The sequence below is a fragment of the Monodon monoceros genome, unplaced genomic scaffold (genome assembly GCF_005190385.1).
Source record: "Monodon monoceros isolate NGI ecotype Baffin Bay Population unplaced genomic scaffold, NGI_Narwhal_1 Super_Scaffold_3, whole genome shotgun sequence".
Taxonomy (NCBI): Eukaryota; Metazoa; Chordata; class Mammalia; order Artiodactyla; family Monodontidae; genus Monodon; species Monodon monoceros.
This window is the reverse complement of record NW_021703780.1, coordinates 73,028,687-73,048,969: the sequence shown is the minus strand read 5'-3', so window position 1 is coordinate 73,048,969 and position 20,283 is coordinate 73,028,687. Positions and strand designations below refer to the sequence as shown.

General features: G+C 44.9%; 1 protein-coding gene across 18 annotated transcripts in view; it reads left to right on the top strand.

Annotated features, from left to right (window-relative positions):
• Positions 1–20,283, top strand: part of FHIT (fragile histidine triad diadenosine triphosphatase) — a 1,443,555-nt gene that overhangs the window by 1,407,689 nt on the left and 15,583 nt on the right. For 17 of the 18 annotated variants that reach the window (XM_029242153.1, XM_029242145.1, XM_029242161.1 and 14 more), the window contains one exon: positions 11,514–11,620. The exons of the other annotated variant lie outside the window; for it this stretch is intronic. In XM_029242153.1, coding sequence (XP_029097986.1) covers positions 11,514–11,615 — 102 coding nt within the window. In that variant the 3' untranslated portion in view covers positions 11,616–11,620. The remainder of the gene's footprint in view (positions 1–11,513; positions 11,621–20,283) is intronic. 18 annotated transcript variants of the gene reach the window in all.

Genomic DNA, 20,283 nt, shown 5'->3' with positions numbered 1-20,283 from the left:
TGTGTGTGTGTGTGTGTGTGTGTGTGTGTGTGTGTGTGTGTGTGTGTGTTTACAGTTGCCTTATATCTCCTTGTCTGTGCTGATTTCTGAGTAATGGTCACTTATAGGGTATATAAAATGAACAACTGAGCCGATTAACAAGGAAGTCTCAGTTTCCTTTGAGTATTCTGGGGTTTTTTTGTTCTTTTGTTTTTAAAGGCATTTGAAATCCTCTGTGACAAAGATCTGTTGTCATGCCTGGTAAGCTTAGCGTTCCAGCCACATCCAAGGCTTTATGTCTTCATTAAAGAAGGTTGCTTTTTTTTTTTTTAAAGAAACTGCTTTATAAAAATTTATTTACTTATTTATTTTTGGCTGTGTTGGGTCTTCGTTTCTGTGCGAGGGCTTTCTCTAGCTGCGGCAAGCGGGGGCCACTCTTCATCGCGACGCGCGGGCCTTTCACCGTTGCGGCCTCTCTTGTTGCGGGGCACAGGCTCCAGATGCGTAGGCTCAGTAGTTGTGGCTCACGGGCCTAGTTGCTCTGCGGCACGTGGGATCTTCCCAGACCAGGGCACGAACCCGCGTCCCCTGCATCGGCAGGCAGATTCTCAACCACCGTGCCACCAGGGAAGCCCAAAGAAGGCTTTTAAGTGAAATAGACAGAGGCGTTTGGGAAAGGCTGGCTCCTAATTTGTTTGTGCAGTGTACACCGGCCAGGTTCTTTGAAGGGCATTGGAACAGCTCCATCAGAAATGAATGGGTTTGTAAGTCACGGAGGGTAGGTTACTTCCAAGGGGTGCACAGCAGCTTCAGAGGGTGCAGTTTTGTAACCAGAGGCAGAACGAATCGTCTTGTATACAGAAGGAAGCATGACCAATCCAGCCGAGTGGTGAGCACCCCTGGAATATAGGTTTTCTGTTAGTCATTTCTCATCTGCCCGCACGTGGTCCCGGTGCCAGGCACCTGGCTGGCTGGCGCTAGGGGAGCTCTTTCAGCTCAGCCAAACATAGGCTGGACATTCGGAGAGAAGTTTCCGAGGTCAGCCAGCATCCTCGCTGCTCCACGGTGGTCACCACTTGTGCAAATAACTTGCTGCTCATCCGCTTTCCTGTGGAAAGCTTCCCGTTAGCAAGACCTGATGTTAAGGTGAGGGAGAGACCCAGCAAGCAAAACTCAAGCCAGGGAGCGGCACTGCCCATGCTCAAAGGCCGGACTGGCCTCCCCTCCTTCACCTCGCCACATCTGGGCTCCCTGTGTCTTCACCCGATTGCTATTCTTCTGAGCCTAGAAAAAATGGGTGCTGAACAAAGGTGATGCGACCAGCGAATCATCCAATCCCTCTTCTCTTCCAGCACTTGCGCCGCTGGTCCTACAGGGAGGGAGAAGCACCTGCTTCTTTTGCCCTTTCTTTGGGTGCTTTCTCACTCGGCTTCAGTCCCTGGCCTTCAGCCAGTTCAGAGAGCGTTCAGATACCTCCGTGTTTCTCTGGGTGTCTGCACTTGCTGATCGCTCTCAGCTTTAACTGTCACCTCCTCAGAGCAGTCTTCCCTGATCATACCATCTAATATACTGATTGATAGTTCTCTTTACTATTCTCTCTCACGGTTGTAATAGGTTTGATTCCTTGCTAATTGCCTGCCTTCTCTCCTCGAACGTCAGCCTCCTGAACACACTCAGCCTTGCCCAGCCTGCACGGTGCAATGCACTGTGCCAGCACATGGAAGACATCTTACTATTTGTTGATTAATCGAATGAGTTCTGCAGACAAACGAGTTTCCAGTGTTTGGGGGACCCATGTTTGCAACCCCCTAACCTAGTTCAGCTTCTCCAAATGGGTTTTATTTTGAGGCCCAGTTGTAGCTGCCTGGAGCATTGTGTTAAGCAGGATTCTGATAGGCCATGTCTATGGCAGTGAATTTTTGGTGGTGTACCGTCTTAGCACCCTCTTCGGGGATAAGCTGTCTCGCCTGGACCATGCTTCTAAAGTTTCTGTAAGGCGCCTTTGATAAAAAAAGAAGCCATACTGTAGCAGGAGCAAATAGAAAATAAAAAGTTCAGGAGATTCAAACGAAACCTGAAATTGGCCCTTTGCCTTTTCCCTTTCCTCATTCTGAGTACCACAGGTTGACATCACTCTAGGGGGAAAGGAGGAGAACGCTCTTGTTCAAACACCAGTGTCCTAAACATGGAGGGAAGAAAGGCTTACAGAGCACGACTGGCTGAGGAAATTGCTTTTTGAATAAATGCTTCCTTCTCTGAAGTTTGCTTCATCACAAACCTCCCTTTCCAAGGGCGCTTCATCTCATTTCTTGGTGAGCATGTTTTTAGAAACAGGAGGCCGGAGGGAATCAAACTGGTAGAAATCTCGAGTCCCTGTGACTTCACTAATTTCCTACCCACGGAAAAACCAGGAAAACTCAGATAGGGTGGAGCCTGGGGCGAGGCGTCAGTGACCAGCAATTACTAACTGAAAACTGCCCTGGGAGACAACTGCCCCCCCCCCCCGCCCCCCCACCCACAGAGGAGGCACCCCAGCTCGGAGGCTGATCTCTATTTGCAACCTTGGTTTTCTTTTCTGGACTGCTTTAGTACCCATGTTTTCAAAAATGTTAACCAAAGGAAAATTTACAGAGTGGATCCCTGAGTGAACTAGAAGCCAGTAAACTGTATTTCTAATCCGAACCAATGATTGTTCCTAATTAGCCATGCGATGTTCTCCTGACTTACATTCCTAAGAGACTTGGATGATTGATTCCTCTGGAAAATGGGGATGATGAACTTGCACAGCCAGTAGGTTGGGAGGGAAGCTGTAACTTAGAGACCTATTCTGACAAATGTTTCTTGAAAACCTACTCCTGGGTGTCAGACACAGCAAGCAGTGAGGGTACAAAGATGGATGTTACTGTGATTTGGTGATTTCTACCATAAACATGGGAACTAGACAGGAGGCTTGTTACCAAATCAGCTATTGTTGAGTGCTTTTTTTTTTTTTTTTTTTTTTTTTTTTAATTTTTGGCTGTGTTGGGTCTTCGTTTCTGTGTGAGGGCTTTCTCTGGTTGTGGCAAGCGGGGGCCACTCTTCATCACGGTGCGCGGGCCTCACTGTCGCTGCCTCTCTTGTTGCGGAGCACAGGCTCCAGACGCGCAGGCTCAGTAGTTGTGGCTCACAGGCCCAGTTGCTCCGCGGCATGTGGGATCTTCCCAGACCAGGGCTCAAACCCATATCCCCTTCATTGGCAGGCAGATTCTCAACCACTGCGCCACCAGGGAAGCCCTTGAGTGCTTTTTCTTTTGGATTTTTTTTTTAATAATTGGAAGAGCAAAGAACTCCTGGGTGAGCGCAATTGATTTCTCTACCGAACCGTCGCGGCCAGGTTACCGCTGTAAATGGGACTGTCAGCTGAAATGCTAAGCCCCACTATTAGGCAGGATTAAACATGAAGCTCACTGTAGTAAGCTGTGAGGAAAATTTTAGCAGTGGGGTGTCCTAAGAATAAGCCGAGTTTGCCCTTCACTCTGTCTATGCCGATGATTCTCAAATGCGGCGACTCCTGTATCAACCCTCAGTGCTCCCTCACAGCCCCGTTGCTGAGTCCTGTTCCTCAGCTGCCCGATGTCACGTTGTCAGGGAGTTCTAGACTGTGGCCTGCAGCACGGCAGATCCAGGTGGGCCTCCCTTCATCAGATGCACATCTCAGGTTAGCTTCATGGCTCGCTCCCCTGACCGGAAGTGACCCCTTTGATGTTTTAATTAAAATCAACTCTGCATAGGGCCAGAAGCCACAGTAGCTTTTTGCTGAACTGCTCCTAACAAGCTTCTGATGGAAAACTGCAAACTTTAATGTCCCACCAATTAAAGCGATCTTCTGATGGCAGGTGTGCACCCCAGCAAACCAGAATTGTTCACCTGGGTTTGTACAGGTTATTAGGGTGTATGGGATGCTCTGAAGACCACTCACAGTTTAGTCGTCGGTTGAGTAGTATCTCATCCAAATTGTCATGCTGGCAGTCTCATTTGCCGCTTTGGCAGTCGGCTTGACAATGTGATACTTTAATGGATAATTGGATCAGCAGTTGGGTTCTGTTATAGTACAGTGGTTTGGCAAATACTTTGGGGGGTTACAAATTCTTAAACATCAACATGCTATACTCCTTGAAAGTGGGACGTCATTAATTAATAGTTTATTTCAGCATTTTGGCCCCATTGGCAGCACTAAAAAACTTTTGCTTCTACTCAAGCAAATTAGGCTCAAGTCAAAGCTCTGGCAGCTAATCAAATGATGAATGCTCCATCAATTACCAGAATTTCTCTCCATAGAGGGCAAAGAACTGGACTATGGAAACTCAACAGTGAACAGAGGGAACTGCAGGGAATTTGGTTGCAGTAATCTAGTGGTTAGTCCAGAGCTTCAGCTCACAGGATCCCTCCCATGGAGAGAAAGAACGGAGGGAATGAACATATTTTTGCCCAAAGAAATATTTGAAGAATCTCAGGGTTCTAAAGAAGCAGAAGTGGTAGCAAGAGGTTGATGACCCAAGTCGTGTTTTTCTGTTTGTTTGTTTTTTTTTTTTGCCTCAAGTGAAAACAAGAGGTGATTCATTAGGACACCAAGAAAGCCCAAAGTGGTGATAATCTGCTCAATAACCAGTACTTAGAGAAAGGACATTCGGTGTTTGTTTGGGGACAAAATATGTGCTCAAAGGATGCTGGCTGTATGTGTATGAGAGAGACAGAGAAAGTGAGACAGCATCAAGATCATGAAATATAACTCAGTGCCAATCTAAATGGTCCAGAAAGGGTTCTTAGGGACTTCGGGAAGTGAAGAAACGGAGTGATTTTTCACACTGGTTCAGAGCAGCCTTGAGCAGGGGACCAGGATCAATGTGTGCTTTACAGAGTGCCTGGAAGGAAGCATCAGAGGCAGAGGTCCATGTACAGGGAGGGGCCGAGCCTTCTCACTAACTGCACGGACCCACCACCACCCTGACTGTGGGCACCTGAGCCCCGCTCCACCCCATCCTCGTGAGCCTCCCAGCTCCCACCACTTCTTCTCTGCTGCTACACTAGCTTGTCTCCCTCTGATTCCCCAGCCCGGCTATTCTTTTTTCACGTCTTTATTGGAGTATAATTGCTTTACAATGGTGTGTTAGTTTCTGCTGTATAACAAAGTGAATCAGTTATACATATACGTATGTTCCCATATCTCCTCCCTCTTGCATCTCCCTCCCTCCCACCCTCCCTATCCCACCCCTCCAGGCGGTCACAAAGCACCGAGCTGATCTCCCTGTGCTATGCGGCTGCTTCCCACTAGCTATCTATTTTACGTTTGGTAGTGTATATATGTCCATGCCACTCTCTCGCTTTGTCCCAGCTTACCCTTCCCCCTCCCCATATCCTCAAGTCCATTCTCTAGCAGGTCTGTGTCTTTATTCCCATCTTACCCCTAGGTTCTTCATGACCTTTTCTTTTTTCTTAGGTTCCATATATATGTGTTAGCATACGGTATTTGTCTTTCTCTTTCTGACTTACTTTGTATGACAGACTCTAGGTCCATCCACCTCACTACAAATAACTCAATTTCGTTTCCTTTTATGGCTGAGTAATATTCCGTTGTATATATGTGCCACATCTTCTTTATCCATTCATCCGATGATGGACATTTAGGTTGTTTCCATCTCCTCCAGCCGGGCTATTCTTTATGAAAAGTTATTCAGTCCTTTTACTTCCCTGCTTCTAACCCTGTAATATATCTTCCCACTGCACCACAGATAAAATCCAAACCTCCTAGCCATCCCCACCAGCTGTAAGGGACCCGCTATCTCCCGCACTTACTCTTGCAGCCAGTTACTCAAATGCCAAGCTTCCTTTTCCCTCCAGGTTGCTGTCCGCTTGCTGTCCTCCCAGCCTTTGCTTCATGGACCTCTAATCATTGTACATGTCGTAGCTGAAATGGCACCTCTTCATGAGGCCTTGCTCCAGACACCCCCTCCCCCAAAGTTCCACCATCCCTGCACATCACTCTGCTCTGATTCTCTTCAGAGCTCTTATATGAAATTATTTTGACTTCTAAGCATCTGTCATAAAAAAAAAAAATTCTGGAGCCTTCTACTGTTCAACTCAATAAAAACAACCATGCCCACATGGCTGTCGCATGTTCTGAAAGGCCCACGCTTCACGTTTGCAGTCGTCACTTCCTCCATCTCCGCTCCAATTCCCACCTCTGGACCATCTCCCAAGGTGAATGCCATGTTTCCCACATTTTTACTTAACATATTTTCTAAATTGACTCTTATTTTTAACTTAGATTTACTTTAAAAGGAAACTTGAGATGGCATCATAAATGAGAGATAAGCCTCAAATAAATAAGATCTAAATAAAATAAATAGTCTTATATTCTAGCTAGAGTCTGGATGGCACCTCTCATTCTGTTAAGAGGTCACGCTGGTACCATGTTCAGGACAAGCTCCTACCGACGGAGACTTTCTTTTTGATTACTCAGACGACTGAAAGGTGATTTGGGAGGGGAATATCTTTCTCAATAGGGTTCAAAACTTTCTGCAGTTTTGAACTGTAGAACTGGAGGCCATCTTTTGGGCCACTGGGGTGTGGGTCCCTTCTTTAAGCAATGGAATGTTAAGGAGCTTCTCAAAAGGGCAACTAAGTTTCAGCTCTCTCAACAACTCTGGTAGATGGGCAGGCATGGCTAGGATGCCAGGGCAGCATTCGTCATGAAAGAAAGAGTAGTGCCAGAGGAGGGTGAAGCTGATGGTGGGCACAGGTTACAGGAGAGCTGGCAGATAGATTCCTCATGTGTTTGCTGAAGCTGTTCCCATTGCCCAGAACAACGCTGTCCTTAAAATCCCATCACCATCTTTGACGCCAGTGCAAATCCTGATTTTTTAAAGTCAACCGCAGACCCTACCCCAGTAAGAATTATTGTCTCCCCGATATCCTGAGAGCACTATGATAGAACTTCTAGTCCAGTATTTATACCATACTGACTTGGACTAAATGATGTGTGTATGAATCTGTCTGCCCTGTTGGGTGGTGAGACCCCAGAAGGCAAAGGTTTTTGTCTTATTCATCTTTATAGCTTTCATAAGAGCTAGAACGGTGCCTGGAGTATATCATGTGCTCAACAAAGGCTTGTTGGCTAAATTCAAAGCAGTAACAGAGGGTCAGATCTAAAAAAATTAAGGATATACTTCCCATTGAAATTATTTTCCTTGAAATACTTTATATAAACACCTGTCTGAGCAGAACCATCAACCTGTAAGAAGTGGTTTAAACTCTCCGTTCTTCATATTGTTTTACAAAACTAAACAATGAAAGATATTGATGGATTTTAGACCACCACCCAAGTTTATATTCAGCCACCGTCTTCTCTGAGAAGTGGCTTTAAATTGTTTTTCTGCTCTTGGAAGATAATTTGGCATTTTACTACAGGTTAGTTCTAAATTCTGAAAAAAACGTTTAAATTATTGTGAATCATTCCTCCTACTGTATTCCATTACAGAGCTATAAAAATGTCAATAGTCAAGGCAGTTTGAGCATTACATCAGGGAATTAATCATTGCCCCACATGCCTCGTGAGAACACACTCAATGCACAGGAAGTAGCACAGTGTCAAAATCGACACGTATCAGTACTTCAATCAGAAATCCTGTTAACGCTACCTTCCCCCAAAATCATTTCAGGCAGATAAAGCAGGAAGACTGCAGATACAGGTTTTTTTTTTTAATCTCTTTTCGAAGCTGTATAGAAATAGAATTCACTTCGAGGAGCCATCACAGACTTCCCTCTGTGGAATGTGAATAAAGACTTTGGTTCGACTTTCTGCAAACTTTGTAACTAACTTTGGCATGAGCCTTCCTCAAAGAACCATGCTTCTGAAAAGAGTTTCAACTCTTGCTGTTGCAGAAGGAGAAGGGAAGGAATAGACGTTACATCAGCCTTGGTGCTGAGCATATTCATGATTTAACTTCTGTGGCCTCACAGCAGGGAGGAAAGAGATGGAGAACTATACAGCAGTGAATCCCAGACACCCTAGTGGAAAGAACTATTGTTATTTTATGTACTACTAGGAAAGAAAAACACTGCCAATTAAATTATGACACACCGTTGACTGTAGGACATGCTTTGATTTCAGAGACGTTACAATGGGAAAACCTGTGCATCTCAGAACAGACGAGCTGTGGATTTTAAACAGTGCTAATGAGTTCCTCTGCATTTCATGCAAAAATAATAATAAGCCCCAGAATGCATAAAATGCTAGCCTTGAATTTGACCTTCCTTCGGACAGTCTCCTCCATCTTCTCCAGGACTCACAGCTAAGTGGTTTTGGGAACAAGCGAAATAAAACCAAGCACTTCCTATGGTCCCTTCCTGAGGGGTCTGGAAGACTGAGTTGCCAGATAAGATACAGGATGTCCAGTTACATTTGAATTTCAGATAAATGACGAATATTTTTTGGTATAAGTATGTCCCCAATACTGCATGAGATACAGTAAAACAAATTAACTGAGTGCCCTGTATTTTTATTTGCTAAATCTGGCAGCTGTGCTCCCAGGGTAATTCTGACTGCATTTGGCCTTCACCACATGCTTTTTACTTTAAGGACCTTAACCTTTACCTGTCAGGAGCCTCCAGTAATACTTCGGTCACTTCTTACAACAACTCTGAGAGGTAGGAATTATTGCTGGTATTTTAGGGCTGAAGGAGCTAAATTTCCTCCTCAGACCTGAATGTCTCATTAGATTAGTTTGGTTTGGTTTGAACTCTGATCACGGCTGTTAATCCTTTCACACAGTAGTTAAGGTCCAAAAGATAAAGGTCCCTGGGAAACCATGAGGATGGTAAAGGCACTTTTACCCCTGGAAACAACCTCTGTGGGTTGGTCATTGGTCACTGTCAGGGGACAGTATATCCAGCATATAATAATAATAACAATAATAATGATAATAATAGTCATGGTAGCAGCAGCAGCAAACCCTCAGCACCTCTTACTACGTGTCACGCACATCACTAATCACACCTCTTACTACTCCCTTTTTACAGTTCCAGAGCAGGGTTTGCAAAGGAAAGCCTCCATACTGTCGACTGAGTCGTAGGCAACGGGTTTAAAGGCAAAGGTATTATTTCTGTTACGTGTATGGCCTCTGTCTATACACACAATCTTCTCTCAAATGCACTGCTTCTCAAGTGCCTGAGAAGTTTGAAAAGAATCCCCACACCCAGGCTGCCCCCCAGACCAGTTAAATCAGAATCCCTGGGGCGGAGCCAGGCATCTGTAGTTTTTAAAGTTCTCTATGTGATTGCAGTGGGCAGCCGTGGTTGAGCACGGCCGTTCTAAGGAAAGCTACACGCTTCCATCTGGGGCTTTTAGGAGGGAAACCCCTAAGTTGTAAAAACCATATACAACAGAGCTTTGCAAATACAATTAGTTTTTGTTTTACTTATTTCCTGTTTTCCATAGACAACTTATAAGCGTTGGCACAACGTTGCCATCTGTAAGGCATACGACAATAGCAGACGGGAGCTTAATAACCGAAGAGGCATTAACATTTGCAGGCCCTAAATTATTTGCGCTCGTCTGGTACGATCTGTGTGACGAGACCACTTAATGCTGGATTTCAGCACCAGAAGTGGGAAGGCCATATTGCCCGGGCTTCGCATCGCTCCTTGTCATCCTACTGAATTGTTACAAGGTGGATTTATAACAGACCTAAAGCTAGTATCAAAATGAAAATCAGTTCCTGAGTAGAAAAATCGCAATCCCGTTTGCCTCGCCTGTAGCCATTGCGTCATATCTGCTTCTGCAAGGAGGGAAATGACTTTTTAATGTGGTTTTCTTCCACTAAGGAGAATTAAATCTATGTGGCAAAACGTAAAACCAGCGTGCTGGCAGCCAGATTCTGAGCGGAAGATCCATGACATGTTTGTGTCCTGGTTATATGCTAATGAAACTCATTTAGGCTCAAACTTACGACGAGCAGAAATAGTGCTCAGCTGGAGGGCCAGGCTATCTTTGTTCCCTCACTGTTTTGCCCTCTGTATCAAAGTTTGCTCTGAAATAATGGGGACATTTCTCCATCGGCTGCAAGCTGCCAGGGTAGGGGGCGGGGGGTGTCTCTGGGTTAGAGTGAGAATGAGTTGGGCCTGAAATAGCAGACTCCACTATTTTAGTCGTGAGGCTTTTTTTCCTGAGTCAGCAGGCTCCTTTGTCAAAGGATCTGGCTTTTGGGTGACGGTACCCGGTGAGCTGCAGCAGGATCTGTGGAGCTGTTCGCTCTTCGGTGGCACTGCACTTCCTCCAGGATAGACTAAAAGGCAAAATTTGCCGGGGACACCCCTGGCACCACTGCTCCTTGCTGGGTGATCTCCAATAGGTGAATGAACTTCCTCAGAACTCAATTTCTTCCTTGGTGAGGAGTGAAGCAGTGCCTGCCTTGTGTATGGACTATTGTAAGGATTAAACGAAATGATGCACACGGAAATAATACGTGAGGAAGAAACCTCCCTTTACATCATGAATACTAGTTATCATTGGTGCTATTAGTTTGCCTCAATCTCCCTAAATGACTTAACACGAAATAGTACATTGTGCCTCCTGTAAGAATTTATACCCTCAGCATTTTACAGTGTGTAGAGCCACGCACAGGAATAACAAATTTAGTTAATAAAACTAAATTGCAATCGGAGACTAAGGTGAAAAACTGACCTCTTCTAAAGAAGAGAGTTCTGACAACACCCTCTCTCTCTCTCTCTCTGATAGAATTGAAATTTTATTCACTCAATATGTAAATCTGAGACATATACAAAATGTTTTTTAAATAAATATGGGTGTCTGAAGAGGATTTTAAAAGGGTTCCTTTGTCTAAGACCAACTGTTATTTTTTGAGGCTTCCTCATTTAATTTTTTATTTAGTTTTTCTTTGTTTTTTACCGTTTGCCTGCTTGAAGCCTCTTTTAATGCATGTACTCTTTTATTTCTTACTCAGTACTCATGGCCCTTCTATTCATTATTCTCATAAATTAGCCCGGGCTGTTTTGGCTCGCTGAGCAAAACTGCTCAGAGCTCATATAACAGAGGCTAAGCCAAAGAGAAGAGGACGTAAACCCCAGGCCAGCTTGGGGAACGCCTGCGGGTAGGTGGCAAACGTAATGCCTTCAGCGTCTGGGAAGTAAAACGAATGGATGATGCCGGCCAAGCGCAATGTTTGAGAGTGGTGAGGGTTTTGGTAAATGCAGAATGTCCCCCGTCTGTGACGCCCACTCCCAACCTCAGCAGATAATTACAAGGCGGTGAAGGGACCACATGTAGCAGCCTAATCTAGTTATTGTATTACAAAGGCTGGAAATGTGGATTTGTACACAAAACCTCCCCGTTTTCAAATTCTGGCAACTACTACAATGAAAACAAAGACACACGCGCCCCCGGCCTCGGATTTGCGAATGCTGTTCGGCCGCTCCCCCAAGACTTTTTCACGGAGATCCCAAGGGCCTATTATTGAGCCTAGTTTTCTTCTCCAAAGCTCCAGAAACATGACAACGAGAAGGAGGACTCCCCAGCCTTGTGGAGATCGGAAGAGGAGATGGCAGCCGAAGCCGCGGCGCTGCGTGGCTACTTTCAGTGACGCAGGTAAAGACTGTACGTTTACTTCATCATCACTCAGAACCCCACCCCCCTCAAGAGCCTCACTCAAGAAATAATGAGGATCGGGCTTCCCTGGTGGCGCAGTGGTTGAGAGTCCGCCTGCCGACGCAGGGGACGGGACGCGGGTTCGTGCCCCGGTCGGGAGGATCCCACATGCCGCGGAGCAGCTGGGCCCGTGAGCCATGGCCACTGAGCTTGCGCGTCCGGAGCCTGGGCTCCGCAACGGGAGAGGCCACAACAGTGGGAGGCCCGCGTACCGAAAAGAAATAATGAGGATGCAGAAAAGCAGCCGCACCCACTTTCTACAGTGGTGGTTGCACAAACATTAAAGCCCGAGTGGAGAGGGCCCTGACCCTTGAGGCACTTGGTCCAACCTCTGGGTCTCTCTTCCTGACTCCCCATCACCTTCTACATACCGCTCCGGTCTGTTCCCTTCCTTCCAGCCCACCCCAGGCCCTTGTCCCCTCTGTCCTCTCCATTCCTGCCCCTCCGCAAGCCAGTCTCCACACAGCAGCTGGAGGTAGTTTGTAAGGAAGGCAAACCCGATCCTTTAAAACATCAAAACCCTTCCAGGGAGTCCCACTGCCCTCAGGCTCAACTCTCAGACTCCCGTCAGGCTGCAGGGAGCCCTGAAACAGCTCCGCCACACCCAGGCAGGCTCTCCTTTCGCTTGGGCCTCCTCTCCTGGCTGCTATTCGGTAAACTGGCCCCTTGGCTTTGGCTGCCGGGAAGCTCAGGCCAGGCAAAGAGAATTCTCTCTTTCCGTTAATGATGTTTTACTATTGGGAGATCACAGATTCAAGACTCTGACAGAAAGCTATAGCCAATCTCCTTTCCACATTTTTACACAATGTCAAGGGACTCGTGCATCTTCTGAAATGTCTTAATAAATAGTGTGCCCATGAAATCTTGGGGCCTACCTTGAGTAAAAAAAATTATTCATTTTCTGAAATTCAAATTTATCCGGGTCCTGTATTTTATCTGGCACGCCTGTTAATAAACCTCCTTAGGAATTATGGACCCCAGATAAAGAGCCTCCTCTCTAAATTGTTTTTCTTTTCTAAAATCGTCTGCTTCATCTGGTCTTGTGTGAATGTGTTTATGTTATAAGCAGCTGAAGTAGATCAGATACAAATGAAAAATGCAATTAGTGAACAAATACTGGTAGCAGTTGAATCATGTCAAATTGTATCAACCACTTGGTAGTTATGACTTTGAGCTAGAAAACACAGTGGTTGTAGTATTATGTTTTCATTTGGAAATGTAAGTCTATTTTGGTGAGTTTAAAATACATGTGCATTTCTTGGTCTTTCTCTCCCCACCTCCTCTTTAAAGACCCCGTGTCAGCTACCTCCCCCTCCATTACTGTTCACGTATGCTGTGTGCTCAGGCCCTTGCATTCTAGAAAGCTTATTTCACTCTCCCATGTCACTGGCTTGTCAGCTCTGCACCCAGTTGCCTGAAGGGATATAGCGTGGTGGTAGCAGAAGCTGTCTTTGATATTTTATTTTTACCCTTTTCCACCGCTGTTCACCCTCTCATCTCTCCCCTTCTCTCCTCCACCTCCCCTTAGGATCTAGCTAGTTTACCTAAGAACATAGGCCTGTGGGCATGAATGCAAACCCTGTTCTATTCCTCTTCTGAAAGCCGGTGTGTCATTTTGGGATGTCCTGTTCAAACGGGGTCACCATTCTTCAGACTCAACTTTCTAGGCTGAATTTTTTTCTTTTTGGGTTTCTTATGTAATGGGCACTTTCAGGGAGAGGCAGGAAAGCTCCAGGCTGTTCCTGAGGCCTGCTGAATTGTAGGGTTCTATCTTACGAGTGTTTTCTAGACTGTTTGTTTAGAGAATGTAAACTTCTTACCCAAGTTTCCTGTACACTCTGCTTTGTCAGCTTTTGCTTCTGTCTTGCCTTGAGGCCTAACTCGCCTGTCTGCCAGGTGATTCAACTTGCCTCATAAGTCTTGCCAGAAAGATATCCACCGTAACTTGTCACACAGACTGTTGCCAGAGAGCCTGTGCATTTCTCAATGAACTAACATTAACCTCTCTCTTTAAGGGTCTTTCGCTACAGACGAAACAAATCACCTTCAGTTCTCCCAGCAGTCAGACGTGGCGAATGAGAACAGGAGGGATAATGCGGCCAGTGAGCGCACAGCTAGTAACGTGGCGGTGAGGGACTTAAACATGGGCCCTAAGATTTCACCAAGAGCATCCTCACCAGCTGTAGTGTGAGACAGGGACTGTATATAGTTCTCTTTAGAGACAAAGGGGAAAGGAAACATTCATCTAGGAAACCTGATCATGGAGTTGGTCCACCTGGATCTTTGATACCCACTCTCCTCCCTTTTCAGCGTGCACCTATCCACTGAATGTTAAGGGGTTCGTGGAACTTTCTGCAGTTGGTTAACAAATAGGGCCGTCATGCAAGATATGGACGTCCCTAGACTTACAACGGTATTCAGTATTTATCTGAAATTCAGATAAACTTGGCCTCTCCAAGCTCTCCTGAGTATACCCTCAGCAGCAAGTCCAGTCAGTGTCGGGCAGAGCCAGTTCAAAGGCTCCGATGTCGTTCACTGTGCACAGCTGCACGCTTCACAGCACACACACAGCCAGATACAACGGGGCTCAGCCCCAGGAATTTACAAGACCTGGGTTCTCTTATTTTCCCATCTTGCAGGTGATGACAAAACTGAGACTCACTCAGTGATTTAAGTGTTACTCTAAGGTAAACAGCGAGTAAGTGGTAGAGCTCAGACCTGAACCTAGTTCCACCCCGAAAGCCTTTCCCTTCGTCTCTCACCACCCACCTTTTGCTTGGAAGAGCCCGTGTGTCCAGCCAGCACCGCCACCCTATCCCAGCCCCCCCTGTACCTTCCAAATCGTCTCTTCAGCCTCTTCACCCGCTCTACTGGCCTCGCCGGCCCTTCGGCGAGGATGTGCCTCCCCTGCTGGGCTTCCTCGCCATCCTGTTCATCACCCTCCAGCACCTGCCTCCCCAGCAGCAGACAGTCAGGCTGCAGTGGGCTGAGCTTGCACCAGCTGACTTCCAGACCTGCCGACTCCTGCCCTCTTTTCTCCACCACTCGACCACGTGCCTACGTCACATGGCCTTGAGCATGGGCAGTGTGTTGCACAAATTTCATTTATTCCCCATTTTGTCATGATTTTTCTCACCTTTGTGAGATTCACCTTTAAAATTTCAGGTTATCTTAAACTTTATATCTTAGCCTCAATGAGAAACAAGTATTACTTATCATTAGAAGTTAAGCGTAAAAAAAAAAAAAACATGAAAGAAAAACAGTGCGGATGAATTCCAGCTCTGCATAGTTGCTTGCCTGTTGCTATCAGGACTGAGGTTGCTGGTCATCCTTAGAGAGGTTGGCACCAAACCAAGGCTCTCCATTTGCCCTATTCAAAAGGATTAAAAGAGAATTACCTACAGAGGGATTCAGTGTAGATCAGCTAAAATGATCTTAAACAGCCCAACGATACCCATCTTTGGAAAACAGCAGTAGAGGTCAGAATCCAAAACCTGACCAAGCTGACTCCAGACCTGCTCCAGCCCCCAAGCTAGTTCTCCCCGTGTCTCTCCCCCGGCACAGGGAGAAGCACGCGGGAGGCCAGAGCGAGCTTCCCTGGGGATGCGAGGCCGCTATCTGGTACCTAGATGAAGGACTCCAGGCAGGAAGCCCTGCACCACACCCACAGGCACGCTCAGTCTCTGGGCCGATTGGATCTGTTTGCCATTCGTCTACCTTAACGACCAGCGTACTGCCGAGAAGAATGTGCAGCCTCATGCCCAGAGATGCCCTATCTAGGAAACGGGACTGTAATAGGCAAAGAGCTGCTCTCTGCTGAATGCTTGGTAGGGAAGTACCTAGCAACCCCTCAGTAAGTAATCAACCTTGTTCTATAGCTTCTTTATGCATAAACCCAGATTAATCCTCAGCATGGACAAGACCGCCAGAGGACCACAGAGATAAACATTCCCAAACTAGAAACCGTTTCCTCTGCCTCTTGAAGCCATCCTTTGTTTGGTTCCAGGAGTTCAGCATTTGCCTTCTGCTTAGGTGAATTTATGCGTTGCCTCCCCCTATTGGGCTGAGTTCCTGGGTAGGGGTATTGCCTCCCCCTACTGGGCTGAGTCCCTGGGTAGGGGTTCTGTGATGGCTCTTTTAGTGTATGTTATAAATCATATTAGATGACGGTGGATCTGCATTTCTTATCTAACCTTGCATCCTTCCTGGAACATAGTATTTTTCTCTAGGTACTGAGTACTTGGGTTCGCTGCCACTGCACACCCTCGTTTATTATCACCTCCTGTCCCCACTCCCACCCCGTGTTGTAATTGGGTGGGGTGTGGTGTTTGTAAAATATGCAAGCATCACCCCTAACTCTGATAGAAAGTCAGAGCAGAGCAGGTCTCCACACCCTGCTGTGTCAGCAGAGTTCGTGTGTAATTCATCAAACTCTCCTCTGTGCTTGCCATTACTTTATAGATAATTGGTTGCCTCTCATTTACTTATAACACAGCCGTGCAATTTCAAAGCAACTGAGTCAGCCCAAAACAGAATTATTAGTAGCTACAGATGTACTGTCAAGGCAAAATTTTGACACTAGAATTTTTGAAAAAATCACCATAATTTCAGCCACTGGACCACACATATCATAATCATGGATAGTCAAAGTGGACGAGAAAGGACAGGTTTATACTTATTTAGCACACGTTCTGGTCACTGAATTGTACCTTTTGAAATCCACCCCAACAGCTAAGAAAAAATCTCAGCCTTCTCCAAGAGGGTCTCCTCTCAACTCAGCAGCCTCCAGTGAGAAAGACCCAAGGAGCAGATCATAGTATTCATGTTTCCTCAGGGAAGAGGAAGAGTTAACTTCAGCTCCTTGGCCAATTCAGTCCTAAACCCACTAGGTAATCCCCACGTCGGGGTGTCTTCAATACCAAGGAAAGTGTTGGCCAGCACTCCTTCAGCCCGTCTCCAGATTGATACAAGAAAAGATTTTCTTTAGCACGGAAGGGTAAGAGACGATCCCTTGCCCTTGTTTAAGGATACTGATACTTTAGTATGTTCTTACGCTCTTTAGATAAAGGATCCATCATCTTAAACAAAGATATTTTAGTTTGCTTTTCCTTCCCCTCCTGCCCATGTTTCTACTGGATTATGCTACCTCTTCCCTCCTTCTGTGTAGACTACGTTTACAGGACCAAATTTCAGTAGCAAGGAATTAAAAACTCAGTTATTTGGATTAGCTAAATATAAATCAAGCCCCTATGGCCTAAATTGGGGATGATAAACCATAGAATCATAGAGACTTTAGAAATAATCAAATCTAATGTCCCATTAAATGAGTTATTTTATCATAACCCAAAAGAAGAACCATTTAGTTGTACTTTAAAAACCTCCCTTTATAAACATTCTTTGAGATAAGTCCACCCCATGGCTCCAAGATGGGTTTTTAGTTCTGTTTCATTATTTCTAAAATGCTTTACCAAGATCCAGCTTTCTCTAAAATGTCCCTAATAGTTCACTAGCCAAAAGATTTCCCAGGCCAGTAATGGTTAAAAGAATCTACAGAACTGTTTTGTTGAGATTTAATTCGACTGGTGGTAGAAATGACTAGTGTCCTGTAGGCAATTTTAACTCTTCTGAACCTTGGAAATACATGATCCATCAGCACGGAGTCTCCTTTTCGGAAAGGTGTAGTCCAAATCCCAAAAGTAAAGTTTAAAAGTTTCAAGCTTGGGACTCCCCTGGTGGTCCAGTGGTTAAGAATCCATCTTGCAATGCAGGGGACGCCGGTTTGATCCCTGGTCAGGGAGCTAAGATCCCACATGCCTCAGGGCAACTAAGCCCGTGAGCCGCAGCTACAGAGCCCACACACTCTGGAGCCCGTGCGCCACAACTCGAGAGAAGCCCGTGCGCCACAACTCGAGAGAAGCCCGTGCACGGCAATGAAAGGTCCCGCGTGCCGCAACTAAGACCCGACGCAGCCAAAAAATATTAATTGATTTTTTTTAAAGTTTCAAGCTTTCCTTGCGTCTTGCAAAATGATGATAAAGCCTATCATCACCCTCATCGTCATCTCATCTCATCTCCAGAAATGGATAATTTATCACATACCAACCCACATGCTCTCATATGGGAAAAACCTTCTAGAAATGTCTGCCCACTGCCAAGACTCTCCTCTTTCTACCTGCTTCTCTCCACTCTTCCACTCTTCTCATTTTGTCTTTGTCTCTGCCAGAAAGGAAGGTGGGGGAAAAAAGACCCTCCTAGAGGTCGTGGGCAGTTAATATGAAGAAAGGCCATGAAAATTCACCTGAATGATCTTTGACTCATCATTTACTACTAGCTATGCAGTAGCTATGCAGTTCACTCCAGCCTATGCCTAACCTGTCCCTCAGCCACCTCTTACACAGTAAGTGCTCCATTATTTTGACACTCCAGGGGCATCAATCCAATTATCATGTGGGCATGCAACCAATCAATTCAGGATACACTGTCAAAAGCAGCTCTAAATTGTGCTCCTTCTGGATTTAATACTTCTCTGAGGATCCAGAAGACACTGTAGTATCTTCTGCTACCTCCAATTTATAATGAATGGTGGGCCATGGAGACTGCGAGGTCCCATCAGCTATGCCAACGTGTAGATGCGTTATGTTCCCTCTGATTTCTATTTTAAAGATAACAAACGATGGAGATGTTTGAGTCATGAGAAATTAGTTCAAACAGTAATTAAAGAACAAAACCTGTAGGGCAGGCTGTTTTGAGACCACCAAAAAAGAAGTGTGGCTTCTGCTTCTAACAGACCAAATAATCTGAATCAACCTACCCACTGTGTTCAACGAGAAAAATTACACAAGAGTATAAGAAAACATCTGTTAAAGGTAAAAAGGTACCACAAGAGTACAGGGTCAAGATCCAAGAAAGGACAGAAATGCAGAGAGAGGAGCCCAGGGTGAAGGGTTGCCTGTCCCCTGAAGGCATCGATGAGTCTTATTAGAGAGGCAGATGGAGCTAAAGCAATAAAAGCTGGGGTGCCAAAGGCAGGGCCCTCTCTAAATCTCCCATACCTGGATGGGAATGTGAAGATCTGGGAAAGTGATACCCTTGGAGAAAGAGTGAGCCAGATGTAAACCAGCCTTGGTATCAACTGCAGCCCAATTTCAAAACATCTGGGCAGTTGAGAAAGTCTCAGTGCCAGAAATTGAAGTAAGGTGATTTTAAATTGCTAGTCCCATGGGGTTCCTGGAAGAAGCAAAGAAAAAAATAACCTCTGGAAGAAAATAAATCCATTCAAGGTCTTAAATTATTTCTGTAAATAATTTTTTTTCAAATAGAATGCCCAATCCGAGTGTGTATACGTACACACGCAGACACACACTCTGCACAGTAGTATGAGGAGACAAGTCAATATAAACAAGGTTAGAATCCCCAGACACAGCCATTAAAATAACTGTGTTTACTTTCTTTTGGGATAGAAAGGACCAGGTTGAAAAAACAATTCAGCAGAAAGCTGGAATCTATTAAAAGTACAGAGATGATGTGAAAAAGAACCAAACAGAAATTCTATAACTGAAAAATACAGTGGCCCGATGAATGAAGCTAGCAGCATATTTTTTACAGGCCAAAGAAGAATTAGTGAACTTAAAAGATGAGCCATCTGAAAATATTCAGAATGAACCATGAAGAGATGAAAGGAGAGTGGGAAAAAGTATGAGAGGTCAGAAGATACAGAACATTCTGAGAAAGTCTAACAGATACTTATGTACAGTTCCAAAATAGGGTTCTAGTGGAAGATATACTTAAAGAGATAATGGCTGCAAATCTTTCAAAACTGGCAAAAGTCATCAATCCAGCTATTCGAGACCACACCAAACCCAGAGTGGGGGGTATAGAATACGCACCTAGGCACATCATGTAAAACTGCAGAAAATCAGATCCAAAGAGTAATTTGTTAGATTTAATAGTAAAAAGAAAAAAAAAATAACTTACTTTCAATGGAGTAATAATTAGGCCAAAGACAACAACAGAAAAATCAAAGGACCATGGAATGACATCTCTAAAGAGCTGAAAAACATAGCTGCCAACCTAGATTCCATACCCAGTTCATATATTCTTATAGAATGAAGATGAAACAAACGTATTTCCTGACAGAAGCTGAGAGGATTCACCACCAGCAGACTCATACAAAAGGGATTCTAAAGGAGGAGAAATCAAGTAGAAATTGGAAACAATTTTGAATTGAATGAAGAAGGCTAAAACTTGTGGATGCAACTAAAGGTGTGTTCAGAGGGTGATTTACTTTTAATTATGACTCATATGCATTTATTAGAAAAAATTAAAGCTAAAAGGTAACATGCTAAACATCTTTGTGGATATTGCAGTCATTAAAAAGGAGAAGAGCATATAATGAATAATCTTAGACCAATAAGTTTGAAAATTGGGATTAAATTTATTTTTCTAGAAAAAAATGTAGTTTACCCAAACTGACACTAAGTGAAAAATATGAATAATTTGATAACTATCAAAGAACTCAAACCTGAATTAAAACCCTTCTCACAAAGAAAATGTCAGGCCCAGATAGCTTTACTGGTGAATTCTACCGTACAATTAAGAAAGAA